Here is a 14,485-nt window from a genome sequence, read left to right as displayed (position 1 = left end):
ATTATTTTCCCTCAGAATTCTACAAACAATACCCCATAATGACAACGTGAAAGAAGTTTGTTTAAAATCTTGGCAAATTTATAAAAAAATAAAAATAAAATAAATATTTTTTTTTTTAAATAACAAACATGTTATACTTACCTCCACTGTGCAGCTTGTTTTGCACAGAGTGTCCCCGAATCCTGTCTTCTGGGGTCCCTCGGTGGCTGTCTCGGCTCCTCCTCGCAAAAGCTTTCTACCTTCATGCGAGCGAGCTTGCATGGTGGAAAGCTTTTGCAAGCACGCTCCCGTGATACAGCGGCCGCCGACTATATCACTCGCCCCCCCCCCCCGGCGCGCCTCGTCATCCGCTGTGATTGACAGCAGCGCCAGCCAATGGCTGCGCTATCAATCCGCCCAGCCTAGCCAATCAACGGCCAGGCTGGGAACCGAGCAAGATGACAAGCACGCGCCCGGGACTTTCCAACAGTGAGGTAAGTAAAACGGGTGCTCGGGGGGGGGGGGGGGGGGGGGGGGGCGGTGCTGTCAGATGTTTTTGTACCTTAATGCATAGGATGCATTAAGGTAAAAAAAACTTTTACCTTTACAACCCCTTTAAGGCCCGTACACACGATCGGACTTTTTGACAACAAACCTCCGACGGACCTGTTTTTGCAGACAATCCGACCGTGTGTACGCTCCACTGGAATTAGTTTTTTCACTTTTTCATCGGACAAATGTTCGCTGTGAGAACAGACAAACTTTCCGGCAACAAATGTTGGAGCAAATCCGATTGTGTGTACACAAGTCCATTGGACTAAAGTCCAAAGTACAAACACACATGCTCAGAATCAATGCTAAAGATCAAGCAACAATAGCAGAAGTTGCCCAAAGAGTGGCGGTAAAGAGCAGAACAACCACAAAGTACGTCTGTTACGTCACTACGTTCGTGTTTGTTGGCTGAAAAATTCCTGCCGTGTGTATGCATACCATGGACAGTGCCCTTCAGAGCAAAATCCACGGAAACGTCAGTTGGAAGTCCGAATGTGTGTATGAGGCTTTAGAACCACCAAGACTCTCCCTAGAGCAGGCCACCTGGCCAAACTGAGCGATCGGGAGGAGAAGGGCCTTAGTCAGGGAGGTGACCAGGAAACCGATGGTCACTGACAGAACAACCATTTCTGCAGCACTCCAGCAATCAGGCCTGTATGGTAGAGTGGCCAGACAGAAACCACTCCTCAGTAAAAATGACATGACTTTGCCAAAAGACACCTGAAGGACTCTCAGACCATGAGAAATAAAATTCTCTGGTCTGATGAAACAAAGACTGAACTTTTTGACCCGAAGGGCAAGCATCATGTCTGGAGGAAACCCAGCACCGCTCATTACCTGGCCAATACCATCCCTACAGTGAAACATGGTGGTGGCAGCATCATGCTGTGGGAAAGTTTTTCAGTGGCAGGAACTTGGAGACTAGTCAGGATCAAGGGAAAGATGAATGCAGCAATGTACAGAGACATCCTTGATGAAAACCTGCTCCAGAGCGCTCTGGACTGGGGTGAAAAGTAATCTTCCAATAGAACAACGACCCTAAGCCCACAGCCAAAATAACAGAGTGGTGGCTACAAGACAACTCTGTGAATGTCCCTGAGTGGCCCAGCCAGAGTCTATATCTGAACCCGACTGAACATCTCTGAGATCTGAAAATGGCTGTGCACCAACGTTCCCCATCCAACCTGATGGAGCTTGAGAGGTCCTGCAAAGAAGAATGGGAGAATCTACCCAAAAATAGGTGTGCCAAGCTTGTAGCATCATACTCAAAAATACGTGAGGCTGTAACGTTTGCAAAGGTGCTTCAACAGAGTATTGAGCAAAGGCTGAGAATACTTATGTACATGGGATTTTTTTATTTGTTTTATATAAATTTGCAAAGATTTCAACCAAACTTCTTTTGTGTTGTCATTATGGGGTATTGCTTGTAGAATTTGGAGAAAAATAATTAATTTAATTTTGAAACAAGACTAAAAAAAATGAAAAATGTGAAAAAAGTGAGGCGCTGTGAATATTTTCCAGATGCACTGTATCTATTTACTAATGCTGGTAGCAAAAAGATTAAAACCAGTTCATTTTGATTAAGAGAATAATGTTCTGCCTTAAAGCAGAGTTCCACCCAAAAATTGAACTTCCGCTTTAAGTGATGGTGACCCCCTGACGTGCCACATTTGGCATGTCATTTTTTGGGGGGAGGAGCAGGTACCCTATTTTTACGGGGACACTCTTTTTTTTTTACGGGCACCCAGCTCTCACCTCCTCCTCTGGCTCTGCGGCGCGGGAAAGATCACCTCTTCCCCCTCCCTCCCTGAAATCTTCTGGGACACGTCACAGGTCCCAGAAGAATGCCCGGCCACACAGAGCAGCTCACGCATGCGCAGTTGTGAAGCCACAGCCGGGCGCCCACAGTTAGAATGCCAGTGCCGTGGAGAGGAAGAAGAGAGGCTTTGTGCCCGCATAGCTGGACCGTGGGACAGGTGAGTGTCTGATTATTAAAAGTCTGCACCTACACTTTTTGTAGCTGCTGACTCCTAAATGGGTGGAACTCCGCTTTAAGTATTCACTGAACTGTCACCAATACGTCAGTATTGTTTGCCAGAAATGAAAGTATTACTGTTGATAAAAAAAAAAAAAAAAAAAGGCTGCAGTATAAGAAGCCAATGCTGTACTTGCCTGTTCACATCACTATAGGGACCAGCAGACAGAACCACATAGCGTGGCAGGGGAGGCATACATCCAACCCCGGAGCGTGTCACATGGGAAGTCCTCACTTCTCAGCAAATGATTCATGATTCTATCAAACGTTCATTTCTTCATTTACAGGAATCTTTTGGGGTTTTTTTTGTTTTCAGGGACTAAGTCCCTTTAAATGCATGTGCAAATACTACTTAGCAAAGTTCTTGTATTTCTGCCACAACCCTCACCATAAGGGCTAGCCAGACAGAGCAGGAACAGGGAAGTTACGCTGTAATAAAAAAACGTACGTGGAACAATTAAGCCCCATACACACTATCAGTTTTCCTGCAGGTTTTCTCTTCAGGTTTACCAAAACCATGTAGTACAAGGACCTGCCTGATTGCATTCAAATTGAAACGCTTAATTGACCTCATATTAGATGGTTTTGGTAAACCTGAAGAGAAAACCATCAGGAAAACTGATAGTGTGTATGGGGCTTTAGATAACCAATGATGACAAATCCATACAGCATGAAGCCAGAGTTTTACAGCCCAAGTGCCATCTCATGTCAGTACCAGGATGTATACTTCACATATAGTATGAAGATTTTAGTTCCTTTAGGCCAGGGGTGTCCAAACTTTTTTCAAAGAGGGCCAGATTTAATGAAGTGAACATGCGTGAGGGCCGACCATTTTGCCTGACATTCTAAGAACCATTAAAATTCGGTCTAAGCACTAATACACTACCCAACAAGAATTCTCCCGCCTTTTGTGGCCGTGTGTGGTGAAGAGACGAGCTTGGCGTGTTATTTGGATATATATATATCTTTTGTGGTCCCCAATGAATCCCAGAGCGCCGCTCAGGACTAAGGATGAGCTTGGGCATGTTATTTGGATATATACCCTATTTATCGGCGTATAACACTCACCTTCATTTTAAGAGAGAAGTTTCAGGAAAAAAGATTACATTTTAAATAGAGAACTTTGAAGCAAAATAATGGGCACAGTCCATTAATGCAGCCTGATCAGTGCCCATCTGCAGCCTCACCATTGCCCATCAATGCAGCCTGCACAGTGCCCATCAGCAGCGCCTCACCATTGCAAAATAATGCAGCCTGTACAGTGCCCATCAGCAGCCTCACCATTGCAAATTAATGCAGCCTGCACATTGCCCATCAGCAGCATCACCATTGCAATTAATGCAGCCTGCACAGTGCCCATCAGCAGCCTCACCATTGCAAATTAATGCAGCCTACACAGTGCCCATCAGCAGCCTCACCATTGCAAATTAATGCAGCCTACACATTGCCCATCAGCAGCCTCACCATTGCAAATTAATGCAGCCTACACATTGCCCATCAGCAGCCTCACCATTGCAAATTAATGCAGCCTGCACAGTGCCCATCAGCAGCCTCACCATTGCAAATTAATGCAGCCTGCACATTGCCCATCAGCAGCCTCACCATTCCAAATTGATGCAGCCTGCACAGTGCCCATCAGCAGCATCACCATTGCAAATTAATGCAGCCTGCACATTGCCCATCAGCAGCCTCACCATTGCAAATTAATGCAGCCTGCACAGTGCCCATCAGCAGCCTCGCCATTGCCAATTAATGCAGCCTGCACAGTGCCCATCAATGCAGCCTTCACATTGTCCATCAGCAGCCTCACCATTGCCAATTAATGCAGCCTGATCAGTGCCCATCTGCAGCCTCGCCATTGCCCATCAATGCAGCCTGCACATTGTCCATCAGCACCCTTGCCATTGCCAATTAATGTAGCCTGCACAGTGCCCATCAGCAGCCTCACCATTGCAAATTAATGCAGCCTGCACAGTGCCCATCAGCAGCCTCACCATTGCAAATTAATGCAGCCTGCACAGTGCCCATCAGCAGCATCACCATTGCAAATGAATGCAGCCTGCACAGTGCCCATCAGCAGCATCACCATTGCAAATGAATGCAGCCTGCACAGTGCCCATCAGCAGCCTCGCCATTGCAAATTAATGCAGCCTGCACAGTGCCCATCAGCAGCCTCACCATTGCAAATTAATGCAGCCTGCACAGTGCCCATCAGCAGCCTCGCCATTGCCCATCAATGCAGCCTGCACATTGTCCATCAGCACCCTCGCCATTGCCAATTAATGCAGCCTGCACAGTGCCCATCAGCAGCCTCACCATTGCAAATTAATGCAGCCTGCACAGTGCCCATCAGCAGCCTCACCATTGCAAATTAATGTAGCCTGCACAGTGCCCATCAGCAGCCTCACCATTGCAAATTAATGCAGCCTGCACAGTGCCCATCAGCAGCCTCGCCATTGCCAATCAATGCAGCCTGCACAGTGCCCATCAGCAGCCTCACCATTGCAAATTAATGCAACCTGCACAGTGCCCATCAGCAGCATCACCATTGCTCATTAATGCAGTTTGCACAGTGCCCATCAGCAGCCTCAGCATTGCTCATTAATGCAGCCTGCACAGTGCCCATCAGCAGCCTCAGCATTGCTCATTAATGTAGCATGCACAGTGCCCATCAGCAGCCTCAGCATTGCTCATTAATGCAGCCTTACCATTGTAAATGAATGCAGCCTGCACATCCTTGCTCATCTGCAGCCTCGTCAGTGCTGGATAACACAGTGCCACGATCTCCTGTGTACCTGGTGATCAGTCACACACAGTGCCACCTGTAATCGACAGAACAGTGGTCCAATCCTGGGCCGGGAAGTGAGACTGCGTGTGACTGATTGCCAGGTACACAGGAGATCAGCGCTCTGTGTAATCCAGTGGCGGCCGCCCCCTCCTTCCAATCAGAGACAACAGGAATCTAAATATAACACGCACACTCGATTTCCCGCTGATTTTCAGGGGGGAAAGTGCATGTTGTGCACCAATAAATACAAGTATATATCTTTTGTGGCCCCTGCAGTGCTCTGGGATTCGTTGGGGGCCACAAAAGATATATACAGTATTGCCAAATTACCAGTGGGGCAAACCATAATTGGCCAGCGAGCCAGACTTTGGACATGCCTGCTTTAGGCAATGAAAAATGTATGCACACGGGTACACAATAGTAAAATCATGTGGTGGAGAAAGCAACTGGGCCAGTTTAAAAGTGATTCCAACCTTTTTCTTTTTTAAAATAACCAACAGGTCATGCTTACATGCTCCTCCTTTTCTGGGGTCCCCTGCCGGCAGTCTTGGCTCCTCCCCTTCTCAGAGTGCCCCCATATTAAGCAGCTTGCTATAGGGGCACTCATGCAGTCTCAATCCCAAGCCGCACTGTGTACATCTATCGACACACACATTACAGCTCAGCCCTGCCCCCTTTCTCTCTGCTCACAGGAGTTGACTGACAGCAGCAGTAGCCAATGGCTCCCACTGCTGCCGAGCCTGGTTCCTCCTGCCGAGCCTGGTTCCTCCTGCATAAATGATAATATAACTTAAACAAAACTTGTGGGTACACAAATATACTTGCACCTCTCAGTGCGCCTTTATTCAGCGATGACAGGTCAAGCAATGGAGTTGCCACAGACTCTTGCACATGTACACAGGAGTAACCCCGAGAACACCTTCTCTACAGCAGGGCTCGACAAATCCCGGTCGACAGGTCGCCATGGCGACTAGAAATAGCGTCCTGGCGACTTGGCTTGGAAGGTGGGCAAAAAAAAAATTTTTGTTCCATAGGACCGGCGCTCCGCGGACTAGGCCCGAAGCCGCGGCCTCGCCTAAAACATCCTGCCCGCAGCTTGCCGCGATCCTGGGAAAAGGCCGCGAGCGGCATCTGGCGCTCGCGGCCTTTTCCCAGGAACGCTGCGGGCAGGATGTTTTAGGTGAGGCTGCGGCTTTGGCCTAGTCCGCGGAGCGCCTTTTTCCCAGGATCGCGGCGGACTAGGCCCCCACCTCCCCCGCCGCTAGATTGCGGGGGGCCCGTGATGTCCGGTAATTGAGGCCGTGGCTTTGCGGCCTTGTGAAGTCCCCAGCTCTTCCTTGTGTGAGCTGGCGCCATCTGGTGGTGGCCGTTGGTATTACAAGTTAAGCATTACAAGTTAAACAGCAATTCTAATGTCATTTTTCACTATTTTCACTGCCATCTTCTTCCCTCTAATTAGAATCCCCAAACATTATATATATATTTTCTGTCACGCCGTATTTGCGCAGCGGTCTTACAAGCGCACTTTTTGGGGAAAAAATTACACTTTTTTAAATTAAAAAATAAGACAACAGTAAAGTTATCCCCATTTTTTTTATATTATGAAAGAGAATGTTACGCCGAGTAAATTCATACCCAACATGTCACGCTTCAAAATTGCGTCTGCTCGTGGAATGCCGACAAACTTTTACCCTTTAAAATCTTCATAGGCGACGTTTAAAAAAATCTACAGGTTGCATGTTTTGAGTTACAGAGGAGGTCTAGGGCTAGAATTATTGCTCTCACTCTACCAATCGCGCCGATACCTCACATGTGTGGTTTGAACACTGTTTACATATGCGGGCACTGCTCACGTATGTGTTCGCTTCTGCGCGCAAGCTCGTCGGGACGGGGTGCGTTTTCTGGCTCCTAGATTCCAAGCAAATTTGTCAAACCCTGCTCTACAGTCAAGCACGGAGGTGGAAACACTATGCTTTGGGGCTGTTTCTCTGCTAAAGGTACAGGCCGACTTTGCCGCATTGAGGGACCAATGGAGGGGGCAATGTATTGTATAATCTTGGAAGAGAACCTTCTTCCCTCAGCCAGAACATTGAAGATGGGTCGTGGATGGGTCTTCCAGCATGACAATGACCCAAAACATACCACCAAGGCAACAAAAGAGTGACTCAAGAAGAAGCACATTAAGGTCATGGAGTGTCCTAGTCAGTCTCCAGGCCTTAATCCTATAGAAAATTATGGAGGGAGCTGAAACTTCGAGATCTGTAAAATCTGTAATAAGAGTAGAGGTCGACCAATATATCGGCCGATATTTGGCCATTTTGGAGAAATCAGCTACGATGATTATTATCCAAATTGGGCCGATATTTAATGCTGGCTGCACCTCTGTCAGCAGAGTGTGGAGAAGGAGGGAGGAACGTGGGTGAAACTTTATGGAGAGAGAGAAGCTGTGATAATTGAGGTTGGAGGTCGGGGTGGGCGGGACCCAGCTGTCCAACACCAGCCAATGGGATGGGATCTGGGCAGGCCGCTACGTGTATGTGGCCCCGTCCCTTTCTTAAACAGCCCAATCATTGGCTGGATAGTTGCTGGGTTCCGCCCACCCCGGGTCCCGCCCACCTCTGACATCACGCTGAATTTGTCAGCTCCTTTCTCTCTCCATACAGTTACACACACCGCGGCGCTGCAGAGAGCAGTTTCACACAGTTACACTATCTGCTGCCATTGCCTGCCAGTGCCACCTGTCAGTGCTAATGCCACCTGCCAATGCCAACCAGTGCCACCTGCCAGTGCAAATGCCATCCAGTGCCACCTGCCAATGCCAACCAGTGCCACCTGCCAGTGCTATTGCCATCCAGTGCCACATGCCAGTGCCAAATAGTGCCATCCAGTGCCACCTGCCGGTGGCAATTAGAGCCACCTGAGAGTGCCAATTAGTGGCACCTGCCAATCAGTGCCAACCAGTGCCACTTGCCAGTGCCACCTGCCAATCAGTGCCACCTGCCAGTGCCAATTAGTGCCACCTGCCAACCAGTGCCACTTGCCAGTGTCACCTGTTAGTGCCACCTGCCAGTGCCAACCAGTGCCACGTGCCAATCAGTGCCAACTAGTGTCATCCAGTGCCACCTGCCAGTGCCAACTAATGCCATCCAGTGCCAATCAGTGCCACCTGCCATTGCCACCTGCCAGTGCCAATGAGTGTCAATTAGAGCCACCTGCCAGTGCCAATTAGTGCCACCTACCAGTACCAACCAGTGCCACCTGTCAGTGCCTGCCAGTGCCACCTGCCAAAAAAAAAATCAGCCTAAAATATCAGCCGCAAAAATCGGCATCATATATCGGCCATCGGCCGCCCCGATTTCTAAATATCGCATCGGCCAGAGAAAAACCCATATCAGTCGACCTCTAAATAAGAGTGAACCAAAATGCCTCCTGAGATGTGTGCAAACCTGGTCACTAACTACAAGCAATGTCTTACCTCTGTGTATGCCAAGGGTTTATCTACCAAGTACGAAGTCATGCTTTGCTTGGGGGTCAAATACTTATTTTACTCACTGAACTGCAACTCAATATATAAGATTTGTATCAGGTGTTTTTTCTGGATTTTTGGTTGATATTCTGTCTCTATCATATAAAACACACCTATGATAAAAATGATAGACCCTTCATTTCTTTGGAAGTGGGCAAACCTAGAAAATCAAATAATTATTCCCCCCTGTATATAGATCCACAGAGTTCCGCTCAATATAGAATAAGCCTGATCCAGGGTTTCAGAGTTATTTACCTTCATCGCTTGACTTTTGGCAAGTGTGCTCATCCTACCGGGGTGCTAGAAAAGTGGCTAATCTTCATCTTTGAAAACTCATTGGGCCAGATTCTCATACATTCGCGCTGCTCCTGGGCAGCGTAATATATGAGATCTACGTTACACCGCCGCAGGTCTACAGGTTTACATCCTGATTCTCAGAACACTTACCTGTAAACTTGCGGTGGTGTAGCGTTAGATTGCTCGTCGCAAGCCCGCCCAATTCAAATGGGGCGGGCACCATTTAAATTAGGCGCGCTCCCGCGCCGAGCGTACTGCGCATGCTCCGTCGGGTAAATTACCCGACGTGCATTGCGCTAAATGACGTCGCCCCGACGTCATTTGCCTAGATGTATACGTAAATGGCGTCCAGCGCCATTCACGGACGTCTTACGCAAACGACGTAATTTTTATTGAATTCGACGCGGGAACGACGGCCATCGTTAACATTGGTTGCGCCTGCTAATTAGCAGGGGCAACCTTACGCGTCGGGTACGCTACGCAAACGACGTTAATTCGCTGCTTCGACCTCGCGTATGTTCGGGAATCGCCGTACTTACCTCATTTGCATAGACGACGGGGAAAAGCGACGATGCGACACCTAGCGGCGGGAAAAAAAAATACTTTTAAGATCTGACAGCGTAACAGCCTTACGCTTGTCAGATCTAATGGGTACCTATGCGCAACTGATTCTGAGAATCAGTTGCATAGATACCCGGGGCCAGATGAGGTGTTACGACTAGGGTTGTCCCGATACCACTTTTTTAGGACTGAGTACAAGTACCGATACTTTTTTTTCAAGTAGTCGCCGATACCGAATACCGATACTTTTTTTAAATGTGTCCCCACATGCAGCCATGTCCCCCCACAAATGCAGCCATGTCCCCCCCATATATGCAGCCATGTCCTCCCCATATCCAGCCATGTCCCCCCCATATGCAGCAATGTCCTCCCCATACAAGCCATGTCCCCCCCCATATGCAGCAATGTCCTCCCCATACCAGCCATGTCCCCCCCCCATATGCAGCAATGTCCTCCCCATACCAGCCATGTCCCCCCCATGTGCAGCAATGTCCTCCCCATACCAGCCATGTCCCCCCCCCCCATATGCAGCAATGTCCTCCCCATACCAGCCATGCCCCCCCCCCCATATGCAGCAATGTCCTCCCCATACCAGCCATGTCCCCCCCATATGCAGCAATGTCCTCCCCATACCAGCCATGTCCCCCCCCCATATGCAGCAATGTCCTCCCCATACCAGCCATGCCCCCCCCCATATGCAGCAATGTCCTCCCCATACCAGCCATGTCCCCCCCCATGTGCAGCAATGTCCTCCCCATACCAGCCATGTCCCCCCCCCATGTGCAGCAATGTCCTCCCCATACCAGCCATGTCCCCCCCCCCATATGCAGCAATGTCCTCCCCATACCAGCCATGTCCCCCCCCCATATGCAGCAATGTCCTCCCCATACCAGCCATGTCCCCCCCAAAAAAATCAGCCATGTCCCCCCCTTACCGTACATGCTGCCGCGCCATCACAGCTTTGAATAGCTGTAGTCTCTCACGCTGCGTATAGACACTCCCCCTTGCTCGGGATTGGACAGTTCACCCGAGCAAGGGGAGTGTCTCTACGCTGCGCCGCGGGAAAGACTACAGCTATTCAAATGAATGCTGTAATCTTCCCCGCCCGTGGTAACCAAGCAGGGATGCGGCGAGATGCGGCTTTAGCGGCGGGATTCGTTCGGCGGCGGCGGCGGGGGGGGGTGTATTCTATTTTGGTATCGGGGGTATTTGCGGGAGTACGAGTACTCCCGCAAATACTCGGTATCGGTCCCGATACCGATACTAGTATCGGTATCGGGACAACCCTAGTTACGACGGCGCTAATGGTGTTGCGCCGTCGTAACGCCTTTGAGAATCTGGCCCATTATCTCTTCCCTTTTAAAAGAAGGGCACATTTTGCACAGACAGATGTCCAGGAACAGTGGGGTGGATTCAGTAAGCAATTGCGTCTGCGTAACCATAGTTACGCAGCGCAATTGCTTAGTTGCGCCGGCGTAACGACTTTTCTGTATTCAGAAAGCTCGTTACGCCGACTGCAGCCTAAGATATGACTGGCATAAGGCTCTTATGTCGTCGTATCTTAGGCTGCATTCTTACGATGGCCGCTAGGTGGCGTTCCCGTAGTGGTCAGCGTAGAGTATGCAAATTGCATACTAACGCCGATTCACAACCGTACGCGTGCCCTACGTATGCATTTTACGTCGTTTGCATTCGTCGGGTTCCGCATAATGCTAAGTATACCCGTCGTTCCCGCGTCGCGAAATTTGAAAATTACTTTGTTTGCGTAAGTGAATCGTGAATGGCGCTGGACGCCATTCACGTTCACTTTGAAGCAAATGACGTCCTTGCGACATCATTTACCGCAATGCACGTCGGGAAAGTTTCCCGACGGAGCATGCGCACTACGCTCGGCGCGGGAACGCGCCTAATTTAAATGATCCACGCCCCCTACAGGATCATTTAAATTACGCGCCCTTACGCCGGGCAGTTTTAAGGAGCGCCCGCGCAAATTACGTAGCTACTGCTTCACGAATGAAGTGTAGCGCACGTAAATTACTGAGGCGCAGCGTTAAAACGGTAAGAGGGCGCAATTCGTACCTGAATCCAGCCCAATGATTAAAAACCATGAATGTTGTTATGTCCTTGCCTTTGTTATTAAGTGTATGCTGTATTGTGCACACAATTGTTTTGTACAAGCGTAATAAATAATCTGAAAACCCAATAAAACCTTTGTGAAATAAAAACCAAAAACAGCCAGACAAAAAATCATACAATAGTCAGGACAAGGACATGTGCATGTGTGTCAACATTAGACTGCAATCAGCATCTGATCCAGCACATATACTTAGAGAAAACAGGACATGATAACTTATCAGTTCCCAATGTACAGGGTGAGGATACAGTATGGAGTGAGGACATTCCCCTGTATAAGGTGTATGGGGAGAGGATATTGATCTGTTCCCTTGCATGGAGTGAAGACACAGTACTGAGGTGTACATAGATGAGGGCGCAGTCGCTGATCTTGTATGGGGTATATGAGGTGAGGACAGAGTAATTGATCTTATATGGGGTGAAGACACAGTCACTGATCTTATACGGGGTGCGTGGGGTGAAGACACAGTCACTGATCTTATATGGGGTGCATGAGGTGAAGACACAGTCACTGATCTTATATGGGGTGCATGAGGTGAAGACACAGTCACTGATCTTATATGGGGTGCATGAGGTGAAGACACAGTCACTGATCTTATACGGGGTGCGTGGGGTGAAGACACAGTCACTGATCTTATATGGGGTGCATGAGGTGAAGACACAGTCACTGATCTTATATGGGGTGCTTGGGGTGAAGACACAGTCACTGATCTTATATGGGGTGCGTGGGGTGAAGACACAGTCACTGATCTTATATGGGGTGCTTGGGGTGAAGACACAGTCACTGATCTTATATGGGGTGCGTGGGATGAAGACACATTCACTGATCTTATATGGGGGTGCATGGGGTGAAGACACAGTCACTGATCTTATATGGGGTGCGTGGGGTGAAGACACAGTCACTGATCTTATATGGGGTGCTTGGGGTGAAGACACAGTCACTGATCTTGAATGGGGTGCATGGGGTGAAGAAACAGTCACTGATCTTATATGGGGTGCATGGGGTAAAGACACAGTCACTGATCTTATATGGGGTGCATGGGGTGAAGACACAGTCACTGATCTCATATGGGGTGCAGACACAGTCACTGATCTCATATGGGGTGCATGGGGTAAAGACACAGTCACTGATCGTATATGGGGTGCATGGGGTGCAGACACAGTCACTGATCTTATATGGGGTGCATGGGGTAAAGACACAGTCACTGATCGTATATGGGCTGCTTGGGGTGAAGACACAGTCACTGATCTCATATGGGGTGCATGGGGTAAAGACACAGTCACTGATCGTATATGGGCTGCTTGGGGTGAAGACACAGTCACTGATCTTATATGGGGTGCATGGGGTAAAGACACAGTCACTGATCGTATATGGGGTGCTTGGGGTGAAGACAATGTTACTGAACTTGTATGGGGTGTTCTGTTGTATGGGATGTATGAACCAAGAGCACTGATCTGTTGGCCGCTATGGGGAGTATGGAATGAAGACACTAATCTGTTACCCTCTGTGAGGTGTATGGTGTTTGAACACTGATCTGTCCCCTATATAGGATGTATGGGGTGGGGACACTGAATTTCCCCTATATAGGATGTATGGGGTGATCTGTCCCCTATGTAGGATGTATGGGGTGATCTGTCCCCTATGTAGGATGTATGGGGTCATCTGTCTCCCATGTAGGATGTATGGGGTGATCTGTCCCCTATATAGGATGTATGGGGTGATCTGCCCCCCATGTAGGATGTATGGGGTGATCTGTTCCATATATAGGATGTATGGGGTGATCTGTCCCCCTATATAGGATGTATGGGGTGATCTGTCCCCCATGTAGGATGTATGGGGTGATCTGTCCCCCTATATAGGATGTATGGGGTGATCTGTCCCCCATGTAGGATGTATGGGGTGATCTGTCCCCCATGTAGGATTATGGGGTGAGGACAGTGTGTGTGATCTTACTTGATCCGGAGAGCAGTGGTGGAGTTCCCGGTGTGTGCTCTCAGAGGGGCCAGGAAGAGGATTCTCATAGCTGTCACTGTCCCCTGTCAGTGGTGTGCCACGTCTCTGTCAGTGTCCGGAGCTGTGACAGCTGCAGAGTACACATGGGTGGAATATGGGGAGGGAGACACTGGACACCTGCACACCGATCACACCCCTCTCTCTCTTCTCTCTATGACACTGAATCGTTCCGTTCTGCAAAGTGTTCCCCCAGAAACTGCACCCAGGCGCTAAGGTTCCTAGCTGCAGCTTTCCCCTTGTCACTAGGATTGCTGTGTATGGAGGATCAGAGCACACTGACCATTGCTCCCAACTGTCCCTGATTTCGAGGGACTGTCCCTGATTCGGAGCAATGTCCCTCTGTCTCTTATTCCTCCTCATTTGTCCCTCATTTTGCCCTGATCTCTATAATTGTATATAAAATGCACTTTTTATCTATCAAAAAGTGTTTTCCAGCGCTAAACCTTCCATCTGATTTCTAAATTGCTACATTTGTAAATTCCTAAAGCCAAAATGAGGAAAATGAATAGTAGTAGTAATAAAAGCACTTTTGGGGGGGCGTGGCCTGGAGCGGCATGTAAGCGGACGTCTTTCCTAGCAGCTCCGTGATCCCTCTGTACA

The 14,485-nt window shown here is 48.9% G+C and overlaps 1 protein-coding gene across 3 annotated transcripts in view; it reads right to left on the bottom strand.

Moving 5' to 3' along the window:
- The window catches only part of GLT1D1 (glycosyltransferase 1 domain containing 1), a 200,049-nt gene extending 185,947 nt beyond the window's left edge, over nt 1–14,102 (bottom strand). The window contains exon 1 of one of the 3 annotated variants that reach the window (XM_040347374.1): nt 13,826–14,102. In XM_040347374.1, the coding sequence (XP_040203308.1) occupies nt 13,826–13,893 (68 nt within the window). In that variant the 5' untranslated portion in view covers nt 13,894–14,102. The remainder of the gene's footprint in view (nt 1–13,825) is intronic. The other 2 variants (XM_040347369.1, XM_040347371.1) reach the window with 2 other exon arrangements.
- Nucleotides 14,103–14,485: the final 383 nt, after the last annotated feature.

The sequence above is a fragment of the Rana temporaria genome, chromosome 1 (genome assembly GCF_905171775.1).
Source record: "Rana temporaria chromosome 1, aRanTem1.1, whole genome shotgun sequence".
NCBI classification, from domain to species: Eukaryota; Metazoa; Chordata; class Amphibia; order Anura; family Ranidae; genus Rana; species Rana temporaria.
The sequence above is the reverse complement of the archived record's forward strand: the minus strand, read 5'-3'. Positions and strand labels throughout refer to the sequence as shown.